General features: G+C 33.8%; 1 protein-coding gene across 1 annotated transcript; it reads right to left on the minus strand.

Moving 5' to 3' along the window:
* Positions 1 to 3,072: 3,072 nt before the first annotated feature.
* LOC146148392 (uncharacterized) lies at positions 3,073 to 15,665 on the minus strand. The gene is made up of 16 exons (XM_083388030.1): positions 15,488 to 15,665; positions 15,321 to 15,419; positions 14,463 to 14,584; positions 14,240 to 14,386; positions 12,591 to 12,654; positions 10,144 to 10,240; positions 9,210 to 9,264; positions 7,905 to 8,032; positions 7,691 to 7,815; positions 7,436 to 7,466; positions 7,309 to 7,364; positions 6,407 to 6,471; positions 5,593 to 6,214; positions 5,275 to 5,426; positions 3,721 to 3,851; positions 3,073 to 3,335 (listed from the first exon to the last, which is right to left on the minus strand). The coding sequence occupies exons 1-16, from the start codon at positions 15,585 to 15,587 to the stop codon at positions 3,284 to 3,286; spliced, it is 2,046 nt and encodes a 681-aa protein (XP_083244156.1). The 5' UTR covers positions 15,588 to 15,665; the 3' UTR covers positions 3,073 to 3,283.
* Positions 15,666 to 16,295: the final 630 nt, after the last annotated feature.

Consider the following 16,295-nt stretch of genomic DNA (forward strand, 5'->3'; position numbering starts at 1 on the left):
CCTACTTTATATCACCTGGTTAACGCTGAAAATCAAACGTTTGTTATTCCCCTTCTTAGGCTAAGGTTAGAAAAGACTGAATCTCCTATTAGGCCCATTACACTCGGGCAGTTTTGTCCATGGTCAATTTTCGTACGTATAGACGTAATATTTAAAAATATTGTTAGTTCTGCACGATGTTTTTAACATAAAAACGCTTGTTTTTATACTTGGTAATAACTGAGTAATGCGGAATATATAACTGAGTAATGCGGAAAACAACGCTTTCTGCCTATAGTCCCTGGACCAGCGTTTCTCAAACAATGTGTCTCGAAAAAATCTTATGCTTATGCAAAGTGAAGCGCGGCGAATTTACTGTTGAATAAAATTGAAATTTTTGTTTTGTTAGTTTGTTAAGTTAAAATTCATAACTAAAACTTCCTAAAGGCAATTATTTTGGTGCACTGGTGTAGCAACAGTTTTCTGGAATTGTGTATAATTTACGCGCTTGTGTTACTTTGTTCCATTATTGATTGAATTATTTCTATTCGTATCTGACACAAAATGGGATTGCAATATAAATTCTGATTTCATTTTATTCAAATTGGGGTCGCTTGTTAAAAAAGGTTAAATACCACTTCTCTAGGGTGCCATTTTTAACGCTCGAGGGTGCCGAGTTCATTTTTTGCTCAATTGTTAAGCTTCTTAATACAATTTTTTGTGTACGATAAAAGTGTCAAAAATTAAAAAGTTTTTTCAACCTTGTTGCACAGTTAATGTGCTGTTACAATCTCGTTTATTGTAACGTTGCAGTTAATCACTCAGCAAAAATACGAGCAAGGGTGTCAAGAACTGTTTATAATTTCTGTAGCGTGCCGCAAGTCAAAAAAAGGTTGCGAAACACTGGAATCAAAGAAATATAAGGGACCAACGAACAACAAGCATGTTCCAATTGTTTGGTTATGACTACAATTTTCCGACTACACCATTAAATAAAGCAGTTTACTATCGCTCATCAGTTCGGATCTAGGGGGTGGCAAGGAAGACTAAATTTTGGTATGTGTTAGACCGGTTTGAAAGTCGCAGTACGTCTTATATTATGTAACTTTTTAAAATGGCTGTTTTGCGAAACTAAGTTATATTTGCGCTTTGTTTTCCGTATTTTTAATATGAACATAACATGAAAAATACAACCCTATATAAATGACACTTTTTTCAACTTTAAAGTAAATGAACAATAAAATATATCGCGCTTCTGGAAGGTATTTTACAGATTTTCGCTGTGACTAAAGCTAACGTCCTGACCCTTTCCATGATGCAATTTTAGCAAAATTTATTTAGTTAAAAAACATTCCACGCTTATACAATGCAGTCATCTAAATTAAAAGTTTTGTCAAATACGCAATTTTTTCGCGCTTCGCGCGCACGATTTTGCCACTCTCATTATCACCTGATCTTATTTGCGCACAATGCGACGAGAGCAGCAAGTTTGTGGAGCTTATATAAGTCTTTTGACGTTAAACGAAAAATCATTGATCCGCTCCAGGCACGCATGTAGCACTTTATGTGGCCCGCAAGAGTATGTAAGAAATAGTGTGGCCCGCGATGCTGTCGAGCTTGGACCACCTTGTTTCAAACCATGCAGCTGTTAAAGGTAATGGCTAACAACTTGTTTGCGAAAACATCTCGATATATATGATCAATACGCCACGTCTCCTCTTAAAAATTGTCTGGTAATTTAAACCTAATAAACGCAAAATTCCGCCTTCTCCTGTAACAATTCAAACGAGAACAACAAGTTTCTTAAGGTTACTTTTATGACCTAAATTTGAGATGTCATCTCTAAAAATTTTATACCCCAAACAAAAATGCTGAATCCGCCCCTTACCAGAAAAGGCTTAGATGACGAGATTGGCCAAGTTTGATATAGAGGGTTGAAACCATTGCTTAAAACATTTGATTTTTGTAGTGATTTTGAAGTCAAACAAGTGTTTTGTTCGTAGTTAGACAATCTTGCTGTTTAAAATACCTGAAAAAACTTGCATGCAGGTTGTGATTCAGGGCGATTAGCACACATAATGCCCGAGAATAAAGTCTTTGCCTATGCGGTCTAATAACCCAAAAATAAAGTGTTGTGTTTTTTCAGTCGAACAAAAACTCGCCCCTTAATAATAAGGTATTGAGAATTACTGGCCTAAACTCTCTAGGCTAGGAGTGGACAAACCGAAGCTTGCGAGACGCACGAAGCTATTTACACAGTTTTAATTAAGCGGCTATCACGTCCAGGTTGTGTTTGCGTTGACCTAACACCTGCGTTGTAATGACTTGACTTAAGTACAGATAAGTCACTGTTTTTAAATGACTTGACTGAAGTATTTTAAACAAAATGACTTGACTTCGGTATTTTGAACAAAATGACTTGACTTAAGTCTTTTGTACACATGACTTGGGTTGAAATTAAGTGTTTTCGCTAAGCATTTTTCATTATAATAAAAACCAGGTTATTTATCTTAAGATCTGTACATAAAACAAATTCCTTGCTATACGTTGCATTTTTTTGTTGAGTTATGTTGCTCATAATCGGACGAGTTTATCTGTTTTAATTGTTTAAACTTAAGCTTTAGTCTTTTGACAAGGACTTGCTCTAATCATGACTTGACTTGTTATTTAAACTCATTTCAAAATGATTTGCTTACAACACTGCCTTACCCTGAGGTCATCTTTAAGAATCTACCTACATGCCATTTGCTGATCACTTATTCTATGCAGTAAAAACTTTGCGTAAAAGTTAGCCTGTACAAAGCAAACGGCAATGCTACCGTATTTTCAAACAAGTACTATGGTGTTGCTTAATGCACGAAACTGTGGTGTAATCTGTAGTGAAGGTGGTTGTCCTAAATGGCTATGGCAGAAAACATCTCCTGAAGCCTTGAAGTATAAGCTTGATCCGTTGATTTGTAGTGAAGTTATGCCTGGACTAAAAGCTAAAACAACGACTGCAGAAAATTACTTTCTGTAATCATACAAAGTGAAACAACAAGTTAACTAAAAGTAGAAACGAAAACAAAAACTATTATCTTCTAATAACGCACGTAAAATTTTTAAACGTATACAATTTGCAAAATTTAAACAATAGTATTACACGACGGTAGTGCCCACAAGATAAAAACACCACACACTATCTTGAGAAACTGTAGGGAAACATTGCTGAAAAAATAACAATTGAGAGTGTGATGGTTAATTAACATTAGAAAGTTGAAGGAACAATACGAAAAAAAATCATACACAAGGCACGACTCAGCTGTCACGTGGAGTCAACTTTCTTACGCATCTGCTCCTTTTGTCTATTAAGCGTCCTGCAAAGCGATTCAATTTAAATTTTATCGTTAAAGCTCATTTATTGCTTTTCGTTTTCTTTTTAAAATAGTAGCTTTGTAACAAAGCAAATAACAAGATAAAAAAATAATCTTGAAAATTCATTTTAAAGCCTTATATTTCGAGAAAATCGATATCATGTCATTTGGCTTTGAAATTCATTTTTAAGCTACATTCCAAATCGACGAATAGTGTACCTAAAAATATAATTCATTTACAAAAACGTAGCTAAGCACGAAATTTTTACGCCGAATAAAACATTTATAGGAAGCTATATATTAAACGGAATGTTTGCATATGCCAATTTGGTACAAAAAAACAACCCAGATTAGGTAACTCTACAAAAAATTAATTACATAGACTAACCTGTGCTTATCTTTGAGCATGATTGTGGTTCTATTGTTGAACTTGTAGTTATCTAAAATCATCGACCACTGGCCCTTGCCAAATCGCTTGATTCCCTTGTTTAGGTTTTCTTCTTCCCAATCCGTCCACGGCTAAGAATACCAAAAACAAAATAATTCGTAATGTGTTCTATATTCATAACCCATGGCATTATACAAATTTGTATAACTGTTATGTAACCCTCAGAAGTTGTACAGGCACTTGACTCAAGGAAAGCTTACCAAAATCAGTCGGTCTTTGCCTTGGTATATCATTTTTTTCTTATTAATTATATATTAATTATCGAAATGTACTCCTGGAATAAAAACATAGGTAACCAATCACCTATTTACATAAAGGTGGGTGGGGCTAATTAAGCAGTATGTGAAAAGCCTAGATAAGGATGGCGCATGTTTTCAGTAAAATTGCCAAAATCGTGTTTTGAGTTATGAAAAGTTTAACGCAAGAATGCTTGACTAGCCCAAAATAAGACGGGCAACATTTTGGATTGTTCTAAACTACCTGATAACCAAAAAGTTGTAAATGTATTTCTAAAAATAGGTTGTAACAGGAGTGTAAAAGTGCCATTTGGCTCACTTTAAAAATAAATTACGCCATACAAGCAATCTGAGGTCATTTTCGAAATCCGCAGCACATCCAAAACTCCTTTTATTTTAAACAATTGATGCAGACTTGTTTAATCACAGCTTGCTTCACAATATGCGATTTAGTATGATGGTTATTTTCAAACAAATAAAATGAGTATTTATAAATATGTGGTACATAAGAACAATTCAATAACCAAATAGGTAAGGGTACAAAATATGTCCGCAGGGTGCTAGGTAACTTACATGCACTAGAAACGATTTAGAACGAAAATATTTGAGAAAAATAAGTAGAACTTGTGAAACTCATTAGAAAGTGTGAAAATATTCAAAGTGATAGTTTGGTATAAATTTTATTGAGGCCAACAAATAAAACAGGACACCTTATTAGATCAGCAGAAACCTTAAGAGATGCCTCTAGTGACGTAATTTTGTGACGTCTTTGCCTACAATCAGAATTTGCTTACTTCGTGTAAGTTAATTTGTTTCTGGAGCGCAAATTTTTCACATCAATCAGTTATTCTTTCCTTTCTTTTTCGTGTATCTAAACATTTTAGTCACCACACGGTTCCGGTGTGGAAATGTCTTTTTATTAAGGGCGAATGTCAGCATGGGCTAGTTTTTTTACATTACCTTGCTTGTAGGAAAATCTTGTATAACCCAACTAACGTATAAACTAAGTATCGGTCATGCCTAGTTTAAACCCAGAATTTGCAGGGGTGAAGGGTGAACAGTCAGAAATGGATGATAGCTTGCGAAACAAACTAATCATGTTGTGCTGTTATATACAGACGAGTTTTATCATATCATGAGACAAGGGTGAATGAAATGTGGAGATAGATGCTAGGGATGAAAAAACTAAAAAAGTTTAAGAAGCAATGGGTTAAGTTATATAAATCCTCACATACGGAACGCAACTGTAGAAACTTGCCTTTTTTTTGTGCGTCCGCAACTTCTTGGCCTGGACTGTATCGAAAATGTCTGACGCTTTCTCTCGCGACACAAAATTGTGTTTCGGGTCAGTTTCCCACGTCATCACTTCTCCAGTGCCATCGTCAAGCCAAAGACGTCGTTTCCTTTTTACTGAGAAGCAATAACAAAAACAACAAGGTGAATGAATACTTGGGATGGGAAACTTTAAACAGACTGGAGATGAACAATTACGTCTTTTTTCAGAGGTTTAATGTTTTTCTATCTGAAAACAATTTTTGCTGCTACTTAATCGATTGGTCAACTTTTAGGCGCTTACCATTGTGCTGACCCTCCACCCTTGCGATGCTGTTCCCCCTAGCGGTGTTACGACGCCTCCTCCGGGCAGGCGACATGCTCCCTTCAGGACTTTGCGAGCGAGATTTGGCGGGCGACAAAAGCTCGCAATCCTCCCCCTCGTCGTTCTTATTTTCAGACAACGGAGCCGCTGTTTCGTCAGTGTCTTTTTGCTGGCGCGTTGATCTTGGAATTCCGTGACCGGACGGCACAGCGCTGTTAGCAACGTCACGGTTTGCGCAAGTGGAAGCTCTAGTTGGCGGACTTTTGCCTGGGGCGACTGCAAATCGGGACTGCACACGGGGCTTCGGGACCGAACCGGATTGTCCGTTTAAACGCCGTTGGATAGGCGACGAGGTGTCAACGGCCTTCGTTTTACTGGGCGAGGACGAGACGGTCCGTTCCAGGATTGTGACGTCGACCTGTTCTCGAAGCGTCTGCTTCGAGGCTACGGAATGCGACTGCGATGCGACGTCGTTGACCGTGGTTTCGTGTCTTATTCTCAACGGATCTTCGCGCAGGTCGGACCTCGATTTTGCACGCCCACCAGTCGCGTCAACCTCGCTTTGGGATTCCTGGTCAGAATCGATCTCCGAAATAGAAATCTAAAGATACGAAAAAACAAAGAAAGGCGTGAAAAATTTGGTTTAACATTCAAGTGTTTAATAAATTAAAATATCATATATTAGGTTAATTTATCGCCTATGGTCAATAAGGCACTAAAATACTATATTATCGTGATATCGAGATAAAAAACAGAAATTATATAGTACACAAGTTTGTAGGGTTAAACTGACCATTTCTTCTGTTTCAGCCGATTCTGCTTCATTGGCGGACTCTTCACTTGATGCACCTCCTTCATCTGAAAATTAATATTTCCGTATTGGGATATAATTTATGAAGAAAGACTATATTTAAAAAAAATAAAATTCCGAAGTTACATAAATTCTAGAGAATAATTATTTTAATTTTAATGCAAAAAAACAAATTTATGCAAATAGGCGTACTTACTAATAGTGTTACGTTTAAAATATAGAAACATGCTAGTCTTCGTTGTTTTTTTAACATAATACTTTCACATTTTTTTACAGTCACATTAACTATTATACAAATGGTTGCACAATGCACATGCTGGTCAAACAAAACACTTTACTTTGGAAACTACTTATAACTAACTGACAAGATGTGTGCGCGCTCTACATAGGACGTAAAATGTTTACAAATGTTGTAATAATTCTTTCTACATCACATTTGATAAGCTTTCACAATAACCAAAATACACGGTAATTTACTCTTGCCTGCTGCCTGAGCTTGTTCAAGTAGGCCTAAAAGCAAATCCCGCACTATTACTGGCTCACGGCTCCCTTCATCACAATTCACTTGCTTTTTTAGTGAAATTAGCTTGCTTTTAAACTCGTCAACCGTGGCAGATGATGACGATTTGTTGTGACATTCTTCACGTAAGCCACCTTTATCAACATTCTCCTATTTAATTCGGGTTGCTTAAAGCTGCCCTCTCAACTATACGCTCGAATGGGTCAGTTAAAGCGATCTTTACCTTGCAGCGAAGTTACTTCAACTTATCTTAATTAGCATTAAACTGTTCTTTTATATATACCTCACAATCTTACATTCTACAAAACGCCAAATTGCGTAGTTAATTACGTCAAAAAGTAATTTTTAGAAAAAAAAACTTTACCTGATGCTAATTGCGGTGGGCCCAGATCAGATGTAGTGGATGTAGACGACAAAGAACTGTAGTAAAAAGAATAAATTTTAATAAAGTTTCAAATGAATGTTTATTACGAATTTCAATTAAAGTTTACCTCTTGCGACGAAGACGGATGGTGGGAGTTCCTTTAAAATATTAAAAACGATTAAAATGTAAAACAAAAAAATTCATACTTAAAAACACTTCAAAAATGTGTAAATGCAGAAGCAAAAAATGAATTTTCTCATTTTTTTTTGTTTCTTCGACTACATATATATTTTTTTTTTCAAGACACGAGTAAAGCAAAACCATTATTTACACTTGGCAACATGTTATAATTATATGGTAAAACTAAGAAGTATGCACGAACTTTCTTTTCTTTGCTTTCCTTCATCCCGCACAAAGTGTTGATATGCAATCTTATGTGCAGTACTAAGTATCAGTTCCCCGTCTTCTGCTATGCGAACTATTTTCTGATTGCCCATGTTACGCCATCTAACAAAAAAGCAAATAATCCACTTCAGTTACGATATCAAATATATCATCTTAGTTTGTCACAAAGTCAGGATTTTGCCAGGGTTTACCTGTCCTTGAGGTGCACTGATGTTCTGTAGGCCGGAAATGTGTATTTGTTTAGAATTTGCTTCCACTTTCCAAGGCCCAGAAGAACCACGCCGCGTATGATGCGCACATCTGAGTGGATCGTAAAGGCCTGGAATAACATGAATGTATCATATCATTCATTAGGACTTTAGATACCATGAAAAAAAACACATTATAGAAAATATATATATATATTTTTTTTGTGTTAGCTTGAATATCTACCTAACGGGTCGAAATCCCAACATACTTTGATTAAGCTTTAAAAAACACACGGATGTCGTACAACAAACCTTTCCGAGAAAAATTGATATTGATTTACGCTAAAGCCTACTGTCTTCTTACATTGTGTTTAACCACGCAAAATTTAGGTGAAGTTCCCAAAATATTGCGTTTATTGCAGCAGTATGAACAGTAGTGAGCACTTTTTTTTAAAGGAGATTTTTTTACGTTTAACGCACTTTGGAACCGGGACTACGTATTTGCTTGAATATCACACTATCATGCAAGTTTAAACAAAACTAAAGTTTTGCGTTTGTCAGTAATATAAAGTCGTTTGTTACTTAAAACAGGTGTGACACGCTTAGCCAAGTGTAGTGTGCTATAGTCGAATATCTAGTCGTATTATTCCAAAAACAACAAACAACATTGTAATTTGGTTACATATTAAGTTGTCACAATCCTTTTTAAACAGTCGGCTGTAACATGCGGCTGTCGATTTAGACGCCGTATTACTTTTATTAAAGGGAAGGATTTAGTTAAACCATTCCAGATACAATTAACGTCAGGACTATCATCCCCTTAACTGTTTCACTATGTAGGGTACATTTTCTGCTATGATCGCAAAATGAAAAAAAAAACACCACATGGTGTGAAATTTATTTTTACCGAACGTTTGATGCAAGGTAGTACAGCGTTTTGGCCTAAAAAAACTGTTATGCCATATGAAAATATATAGCACTTTTTATTCCTCTGACGAAGATGTTACTCTATCGGTAACATCACTTTTTGGTTAAATGCCAATTTTCCCAATCATATTTTGGGACTTGTGTCAACGTAATATATACTAGAGATAAAGAACACACAGTATAATGATTGGTTTCATTTTGTATAACCACGCAAAACTTCGATAGATAAGTTACCGCGCTTATTGCAGTTATAATCGATTTACAACGCCGGAGGAACGCCCATAGTCCTTTACTGGATTATACTGGTAAATACTTTATATCGAACCTGGGCAAGGCCGGGTATTTCGTCTAGTTCTAGTACATCATATAAGGGACGCTTACCATTTTCCTTTTTCCATACAAAGGTCGTTGTTCTTTGACAGATTTTTGAAGATTTCTGATATTAAAAAAATGCAAATTATATTAGGCTTGTAACTTAAGATTGACTGTTGAGATGAAATAAAGACGGTAAAATTTGGCTTTAACATATATATTGAAAAATTTTTGTTATTACTTGATTTGAAATACTATTGATTTGAAATACTATTGATTTGAAATAACATTTGGTCTACAGTGTTTTACATAAGAATTAATAAGTAAAATGAGTTGTTATATCAAAATAAACCAAATGGTAAAATGTGGAAAAGTAAAATTGTTTGCAGTTATTGTTATCTGTGTCGGTGTTGGTTAGCAAAACATAAAAGATCAGTTAACCAGTTAGAAAAACGGAGATAGGTGAACAACGGAAGACAATTCTGGCACAGTAATAGCACAAAAAACATGCTTACTATTTTGGCCAGAAGAATTATCCATGAATTAATAACAAATTAAATCAGCAAATTGTGTTTTTTTCAGCAACATAGTCTAGCAAAGCTAGTAATTCAGGTCAGACACTTATATATGTTAAAAGAATATAGATATTACGCCAGTGAAGGAATTATCAGTTTATCTGAATAAACAGCATAACAGTATAAACATTAGGCAAAAGCATTAAAAAATAATATATAAATACTTCAATTTTTTTTTTTGCCTAATAGTTGTACTTTTACAACATCTATGGAAAGTGTGTAACCTGAATCACTAGCTTTGCTAAAACTATTCTGCTGTTACTGATCAGGAATTGAGGTCGACATATTTATCGTGGAAGGGTCAAGGTGATTTCCAATATTACACATTCAGTGCAGACAAGTATTTTTCTTATTTAACAAAAGCAACTATTTCCTTATACAAACCCAATTTTAATAGGCAACATTGGGCCATGCATGGATTATCTTACTGTGTTTTAAAAATCCCCTTCTTAGATGGACGGCTTTTGTCTTCCACAATGAGAACACTTTCGGTATCAGCAGAAGATTCTGGCGATCTCTGTATGTCTGTGTTTTGCAATTGTGTGTTTTAGATGTTGAAATAAATATCATAATAGAAAAGTAGAACAAATAGCAATCATGATTTCTATATCCATGATTGTGCATAAACAAGATGTATCCTTTCTGGCTCCTTTTTGCATGTTTGTTTACTCATTAAAATAAATTATCACACACAAGTAGAAAGGTTAGAAATTCAATATTAAGGTTAGAAATATTGTATATTTAGTGATATAGTTTTACCTTGGTGTTGTTTGTTTTCTTGACATATTTTTATAATTGCTAAAAAATTCATATTTCACTAAATAAACCTGGTTAGCAGTAACTGGTATTTGTGGCCTCCTAAATAGCATCTCACTAAAACGAATAGGGGCATGTGCATCTTGGTTAGTCTGTAATATGTATTTTAACCCAAGTGTTTGATGCAAAGTAATTAATGTAATGTGTATATGTTACTCTGTTGACAGTAGTGTTTAAATATTTTTTAATTAGTATTTCCTGACATTTTTTGGTATTCCTTCTCTATAACATGTATAATTTAAACAGATTGACAAGACTTCTTATTCTTTATAAATTACAATTAAAGAGAACTGATTTTAACAGCTCCTTGAATGTAGCAGATAATTTGTTTGTACAAGTAGTGGTAAGACCCATTGTGTACTGTACAGAGGGAGGAAATGGAAATAAGGCTTTTTGCAGGCAAGCAGAAGAGTCAGTTAATTAAAATGCCATCAAACATGATAAAAGCCTGTTTTTAAATACTTTAAAACTGTATTGAATAACAATGTGATAAAGGCCATATTATGGTTTATAATAAAAAACAAGAAAAAAATAAATCCAAAGAATCTTAAAAAGAAGAGTTAAAAGTGCTTTTTTAGTTTGTTTTTTAGTACCTTGCAGAATGAGGTTGGTCAAACAACACTGACGGCCGAAACTATTTTTTACAACCAAGTTCAATGTTAACAAAAAATAAAACTCTCATTTAGTTAACGAAAATAAAAGTCAGTTTACCAGGATAATATCACTGAATATTCTGAATTAGCCAATTTTGGGGAATATACAGCAGAAAGACATGCTACCAAGATATGACTTATGTATTAATATTAAACAAACATGAAATTAAAACTACCAAATTAAAAAAAAACAAAAAAAACAAGATATGTCCCGAAAATAAATTTTCGGCCCATATAATAACCATTAATGATATCTATAATTTTATTGTGTGAAATTTGTTCAGTTTTTGCTTCCTAATACAGACAATAGCAAGCATATTCTGTCATATTTTGGGGTAAACTAAAACCAGTCAAAGAAGGTAGAACACACTATGGATATGGCTTTTCGTATTAACACAATTAATTACCAAATAATTTGCCTAAAATACAAAATATTAAAAACTATGCAGCCCAGCAGTTAAATTCTGCACCATGTAATCATGACCCCCAACCATAGTGGTTTCAAACCTACTAAAAAAAGATTATGCCAATTTTAAGAAATCTTACTGTATTACTATAACAATAAATTCCATTGAAACAAATCACATGAACTCTGCAACAAGTCTTAATTTAGTTGTGCTCTGTAAGTCTGTACACAAACAACGGTAACACACAACAAGTCTACAATATCTAAAGAATAATAATCTACAAATGCAGAGTATTACAACAACGGCATAATAGAACCAAATACACAACAATAACTGTGACAGAATAAGACCTAGTAAGATCAAGAAAAAGACCCAAACCTGTTTAAATAAGTCCAAAATACGTACATAATAGACAAATTAAAGTTAAACTGTAGGGATAGAGTATGTGAAGCTTGGGGGATACCTGTCAGGCATCTGATGTTTTGCTGTCAACGTTGAGGTACCCTAGTTTGAATGGCACCATTGGGGCACCTCTGTTTTGGCACTATATTGTTTGCCCCTGCCGTTAGGGAATTGCTGGGGTTTCGGTTAATATTATAGGGGGAGTTATTAATAAAGTTAGGGGTGGGGTTTAGTAAAAAGTTATATAGGCTTTGTTCTGGCCATTTACGCTTATTCTGACAGGTTTAAGCCTTTCTCTGAAGTTCTGACAGGTTTAAGCCTTTTCTCTTTATAGGGTATTTTTATTATTTTGGTTGTTGATGTTGTTCTCATTTGGGTCTTATGGCTGGATTTCACAAACAACTGAATTAATAGGCTTAGAAATATTTAGATTCAAAATAATCCAAATATTTCTTGGCAAGCACCACCAATATAAACGCACCCAATGGTGGTTGAGAACCACTGTACTAGCAGATCAAAGTCTCAATTAAATTAGTAGTTTCATTTCATTGTTTTTTTATAAGGTGTGAGTAAATACGAAAATTCAACAATGCTTACTTTTGGCTGCCAATTTCTCTTGACGAACTTTTTCCATGAAAATTCTGTTGAACTCTTCTTTGAACTAAACAAGGAGGATCAAAAGAAAAGAATAGTTTTACAAATATGTAAAACACACATGTGTTTTTTTGTCTAATGTTAAATATATAGGTGACCATATCCTACCAAAAAATATCCAAGCTTGGATTTATGAAGCCATTTTTGTGCAAACCAAGTGTTTTAGGGTTGATCCTGTTTGTGTGTTTGTAAACAACACTTTTTACATAGAAACAATTTAAACATTAGTGGTTCTATTTTACAGACTTAGGGTTGTTATGTAGGTTAGTGTGTATTAGTTGCTTAAAGGTTCAAACAAGGCTAATTTTTTTATTTTGCTTTAATTTGTTTGTCTGTTGTAATGTGAATTGCCTAATAAAATAAGGCCTAATAAATTAAGATTGCGGCGGGCCTTGCTTTATTTACCGTTTTTTTATAGAGAAAATTTTGAGGCTCTTTGGTGCTTGTATTTTCTGCAAATGGCTCTTCCATTGAATACATTTGCCCACCCCTGACATAGACCAATAATTTCAATCGATGTATGGCGAAAATTGCCAATAATTTTAATGTTTTGCGGCTGAAACACTTTATGCACAATCAGCGCACAATACTACTTATACTAACAGAGGAGGATTCTATACGATGACAAAGAGAAAGATACTATATAATATTAAGTACAAGTATATATGCATATTGGAAGACACCTCATATTCAAGCAACATACTACCAAAAGCTTACATCTTTCGCAATGTTATTGCAAAGCACTGGCCTCTAGTGTGCATTGCTGTACCAGCAGATTTCAGTTTTTTGGACTTCCTGGAAGCACCGGACAATCACATTTCATAATTATACATTATAATAGTGCGTCATAAAGCTTTTTCGCAATCTATTACAAAGCAATCAAATTTTGTCATTTCTACTCAAATATCCCACTTCATATTTGGAAGCTAGAAAGCCAAGAAAATTACCTTTCATTTAAGCTAAGTTGCAGAAAAATCGAAGTAGAGTATTTTTCGGTATAACTGATCAAAGTTTTGTCATGCATGACTGATCACAAACAGTCATGTGTGAAACTAGCCACTGGAGGCCTGTAGTGATACAAAAACAAACAACAATATATCTTTTTAGAATCTGCTTACTTTGAAGAACTGATATGCATTGGATTTTTTTAGTTACCACTTAAAACACCTTCATAATGGGTCAAACAAAATTTGCAGTTAAATTTTATGCATGAGCGATCACGAAAAAGCCTAAAAAGGACCAATTTTCATTCGCTGATATCTCAAAAAGTACTAGACCAATTTCGGTAAAATTGGTATCACTTTTCATAGAATTGCACAGAGATTCTACATATAAAATTTTAAAAAAATCTATGACATATGGTGCCACCACTGTACCAGTAGCAATAGAATGACCCATTGTTGTGAAGCAAATAGAATCTATCACCCTGAAACAAGTTGTCTTTAAAAGTATTATTTTAAAAAGTATTATACCAAACAGTGGTTACAGGTAATTGTCAGCAAAATATCCGATTTACAACTAAGAAGTATTGTAATCTTTATAATTCGATTTTAAAAAACATTAAAAAGTAAATAATTTTTAATGATATTTACCCGAGACATGACAGGTACTCTCAGTATTTTCAAATATTCTTTCACCAATGCTTTTGTTGCATTAAAAATACGCAAACTGTGTGACATAGTAATCTCTCCGACTTGAGATGAACTTGCAACAATTTGCGTAAATTCTATCAGTTTAGGCTACAAAAAAATACACTTTAAATTTTAACATTTTAAAGTTAATCTAAATATTGTTTTGTTTTTAAAAAAAACTTACAAGAAATGTTTCATCCAAATACAGTTTCATTGTTTCATCAGTTGTAAGGTCTGTTATCATTTCAATAACTTCACACAACTTTTCTGACACTTTTCTTACTTGTGCAATTTGTATTATTTTTCCTTGTCATAAATAAAACAAAATGTTTGTTGAAATAACATGTAATGCTGGCCAATTAACAAAATATTATATATATACTTGATCTATAAGTGCCAAATAAACACTGGTAGTAAAAAATAAGAAAGGCTTAATAATAAATTACTTATTCTAAAAAGCAAACTTATCAAACTGCATGGGATGCAAACTCAAACAGTTCTGGAAATTATTCAAGCGAGCAGTCTGCTATGCATGTTGGCTAGATGTCACACTTAACAAACACAAAGGCTTAAATTATATATTTGCTAATCACATTGTACATAATAAATTTTTCGCGTATTTCATTTTATCAATGAATTTTAATTGTGTCGTTAAGGGTTTGAAAAACCAAAAATAACTTTTTTTTACACAACATACAGCCATGTGAGTTGGTTGAAAGGCGCACAGCTTCATGAAATGATCAGCAATCAAGGTCTTAATTTTTAACTTATTTTGTAAAATATGTATTTCACAAGTAAAAGGCATCTTTAGTATTTCCATACAAACAACTAGTAAAAAATATTTAAATGTCAAAAAATTAAAACTTTTATTGTTGACAAAATGTATTATGTTGGATGGCAAGATTCTGTTTCGAAAAAAAAACTGAGCTTAGTTAAGTAATATTAATAAGTTAGAGACATGTGGCATGATTTGAAGCTTTAATTATATCTACGCTTGCAGCTAAGGATATTTACAATTTTAGTATTTTTAAAGAAATCTAACCATCTGTTGTTAGCTGATGGACACATTCCTTGGTGCAATAAAGCAGTCCTCTAATGACAGAAGTTGGATCATTGGCATATGTAAGGGTTTTCTTAAGACCTAAGAAAGTAAAAGTTGATTCAACTTATTCTACGGCAAAGATTGTAAATAATTTTATATTTACTTACATGGTTTTTGATCAAAACATTGAAGTTCCTCATTATATTCAAAGTCTATTGTCCATTGGTCAATTGAGCAACTTGATTGCTCTACGCCAGAGTCACTCATAGTTGATGAAATAGTTCCAAACTGGCACTTTTCTTAAATTAAAAACAGAATTTTAGTTAAATATCTAGCAAATGCTGAAAAATAACTGTTATAGTTAGCAAGTTGGCGCTCTTTCACTATTGAACGTAAAAATTAACAAAAATTTTTTTTTCTTCAAATGCCGCTTACCACAACGCATATTGTTTTGGTTAGGGTGCGGGTTAGAGTTTGGTTGAGGGTGGGTCAAGTTATTATTAATAATAAACAAAATATTACTTGACCCACCCTTACCCAAACGCTAACCCGCACCCTAACCCAAACAATATGCGTTGTGGTATGCGGTATTATTTTTTTTTTTTGCATAACCTTTCACGTACAATAGTGAAAGAGCGCCAGCAAGTTTCATTTCAAAATATTTGTATGCATGCCTATACGATTTTATTTAATTTGTTAAGTGTAAATCATGCATTGCATACTCCCGAGATTTTTCACGTGTAAAGATAGAAGAGCTAACTCTATTATAAAATTTGAGTACATTACAAATTTACAAGTGAATTGTTTTGCAGTTTTTTAACTTCGAATTGCAAAGCTTCATGCTTCGCTGGTGAGTTAAGTCAAAGGCTATGTGATTTCTATATAAACAATTGAGTCTTTTGTAACATTCTAGAATAAAACACATACTTAAAGCTGCTTGAGTTTTATTTTTTATATTTTTAATAAATTCAATAC

The sequence above is a fragment of the Ascidiella aspersa genome, chromosome 4 (genome assembly GCF_963924565.1).
Source record: "Ascidiella aspersa chromosome 4, kaAscAspe10.2, whole genome shotgun sequence".
In the NCBI taxonomy this organism is placed as follows: domain Eukaryota; kingdom Metazoa; phylum Chordata; class Ascidiacea; order Phlebobranchia; family Ascidiidae; genus Ascidiella; species Ascidiella aspersa.

What these genes read in the sequence shown, in the direction of transcription:
- LOC146148392 (XM_083388030.1), bottom strand. Translation starts at nt 15,587, where the DNA reads ATGAGTGACTCTGGCGTAGAGCAATCAAGTTGCTCAATTGACCAATGG. An exon ending in CGGCTGAAACAGAAGAAATG is followed by an intron (nt 6,215 to 6,406) that starts GTCAGTTTAACC and finishes TCGTATCTTTAG; the next exon opens with ATTTCTATTTCGGAGATCGA. An exon ending in GGTGGAGGGTCAGCACAATG is followed by an intron (nt 5,427 to 5,592) that starts GTAAGCGCCTAA and finishes ATTGCTTCTCAG; the next exon opens with TAAAAAGGAAACGACGTCTT.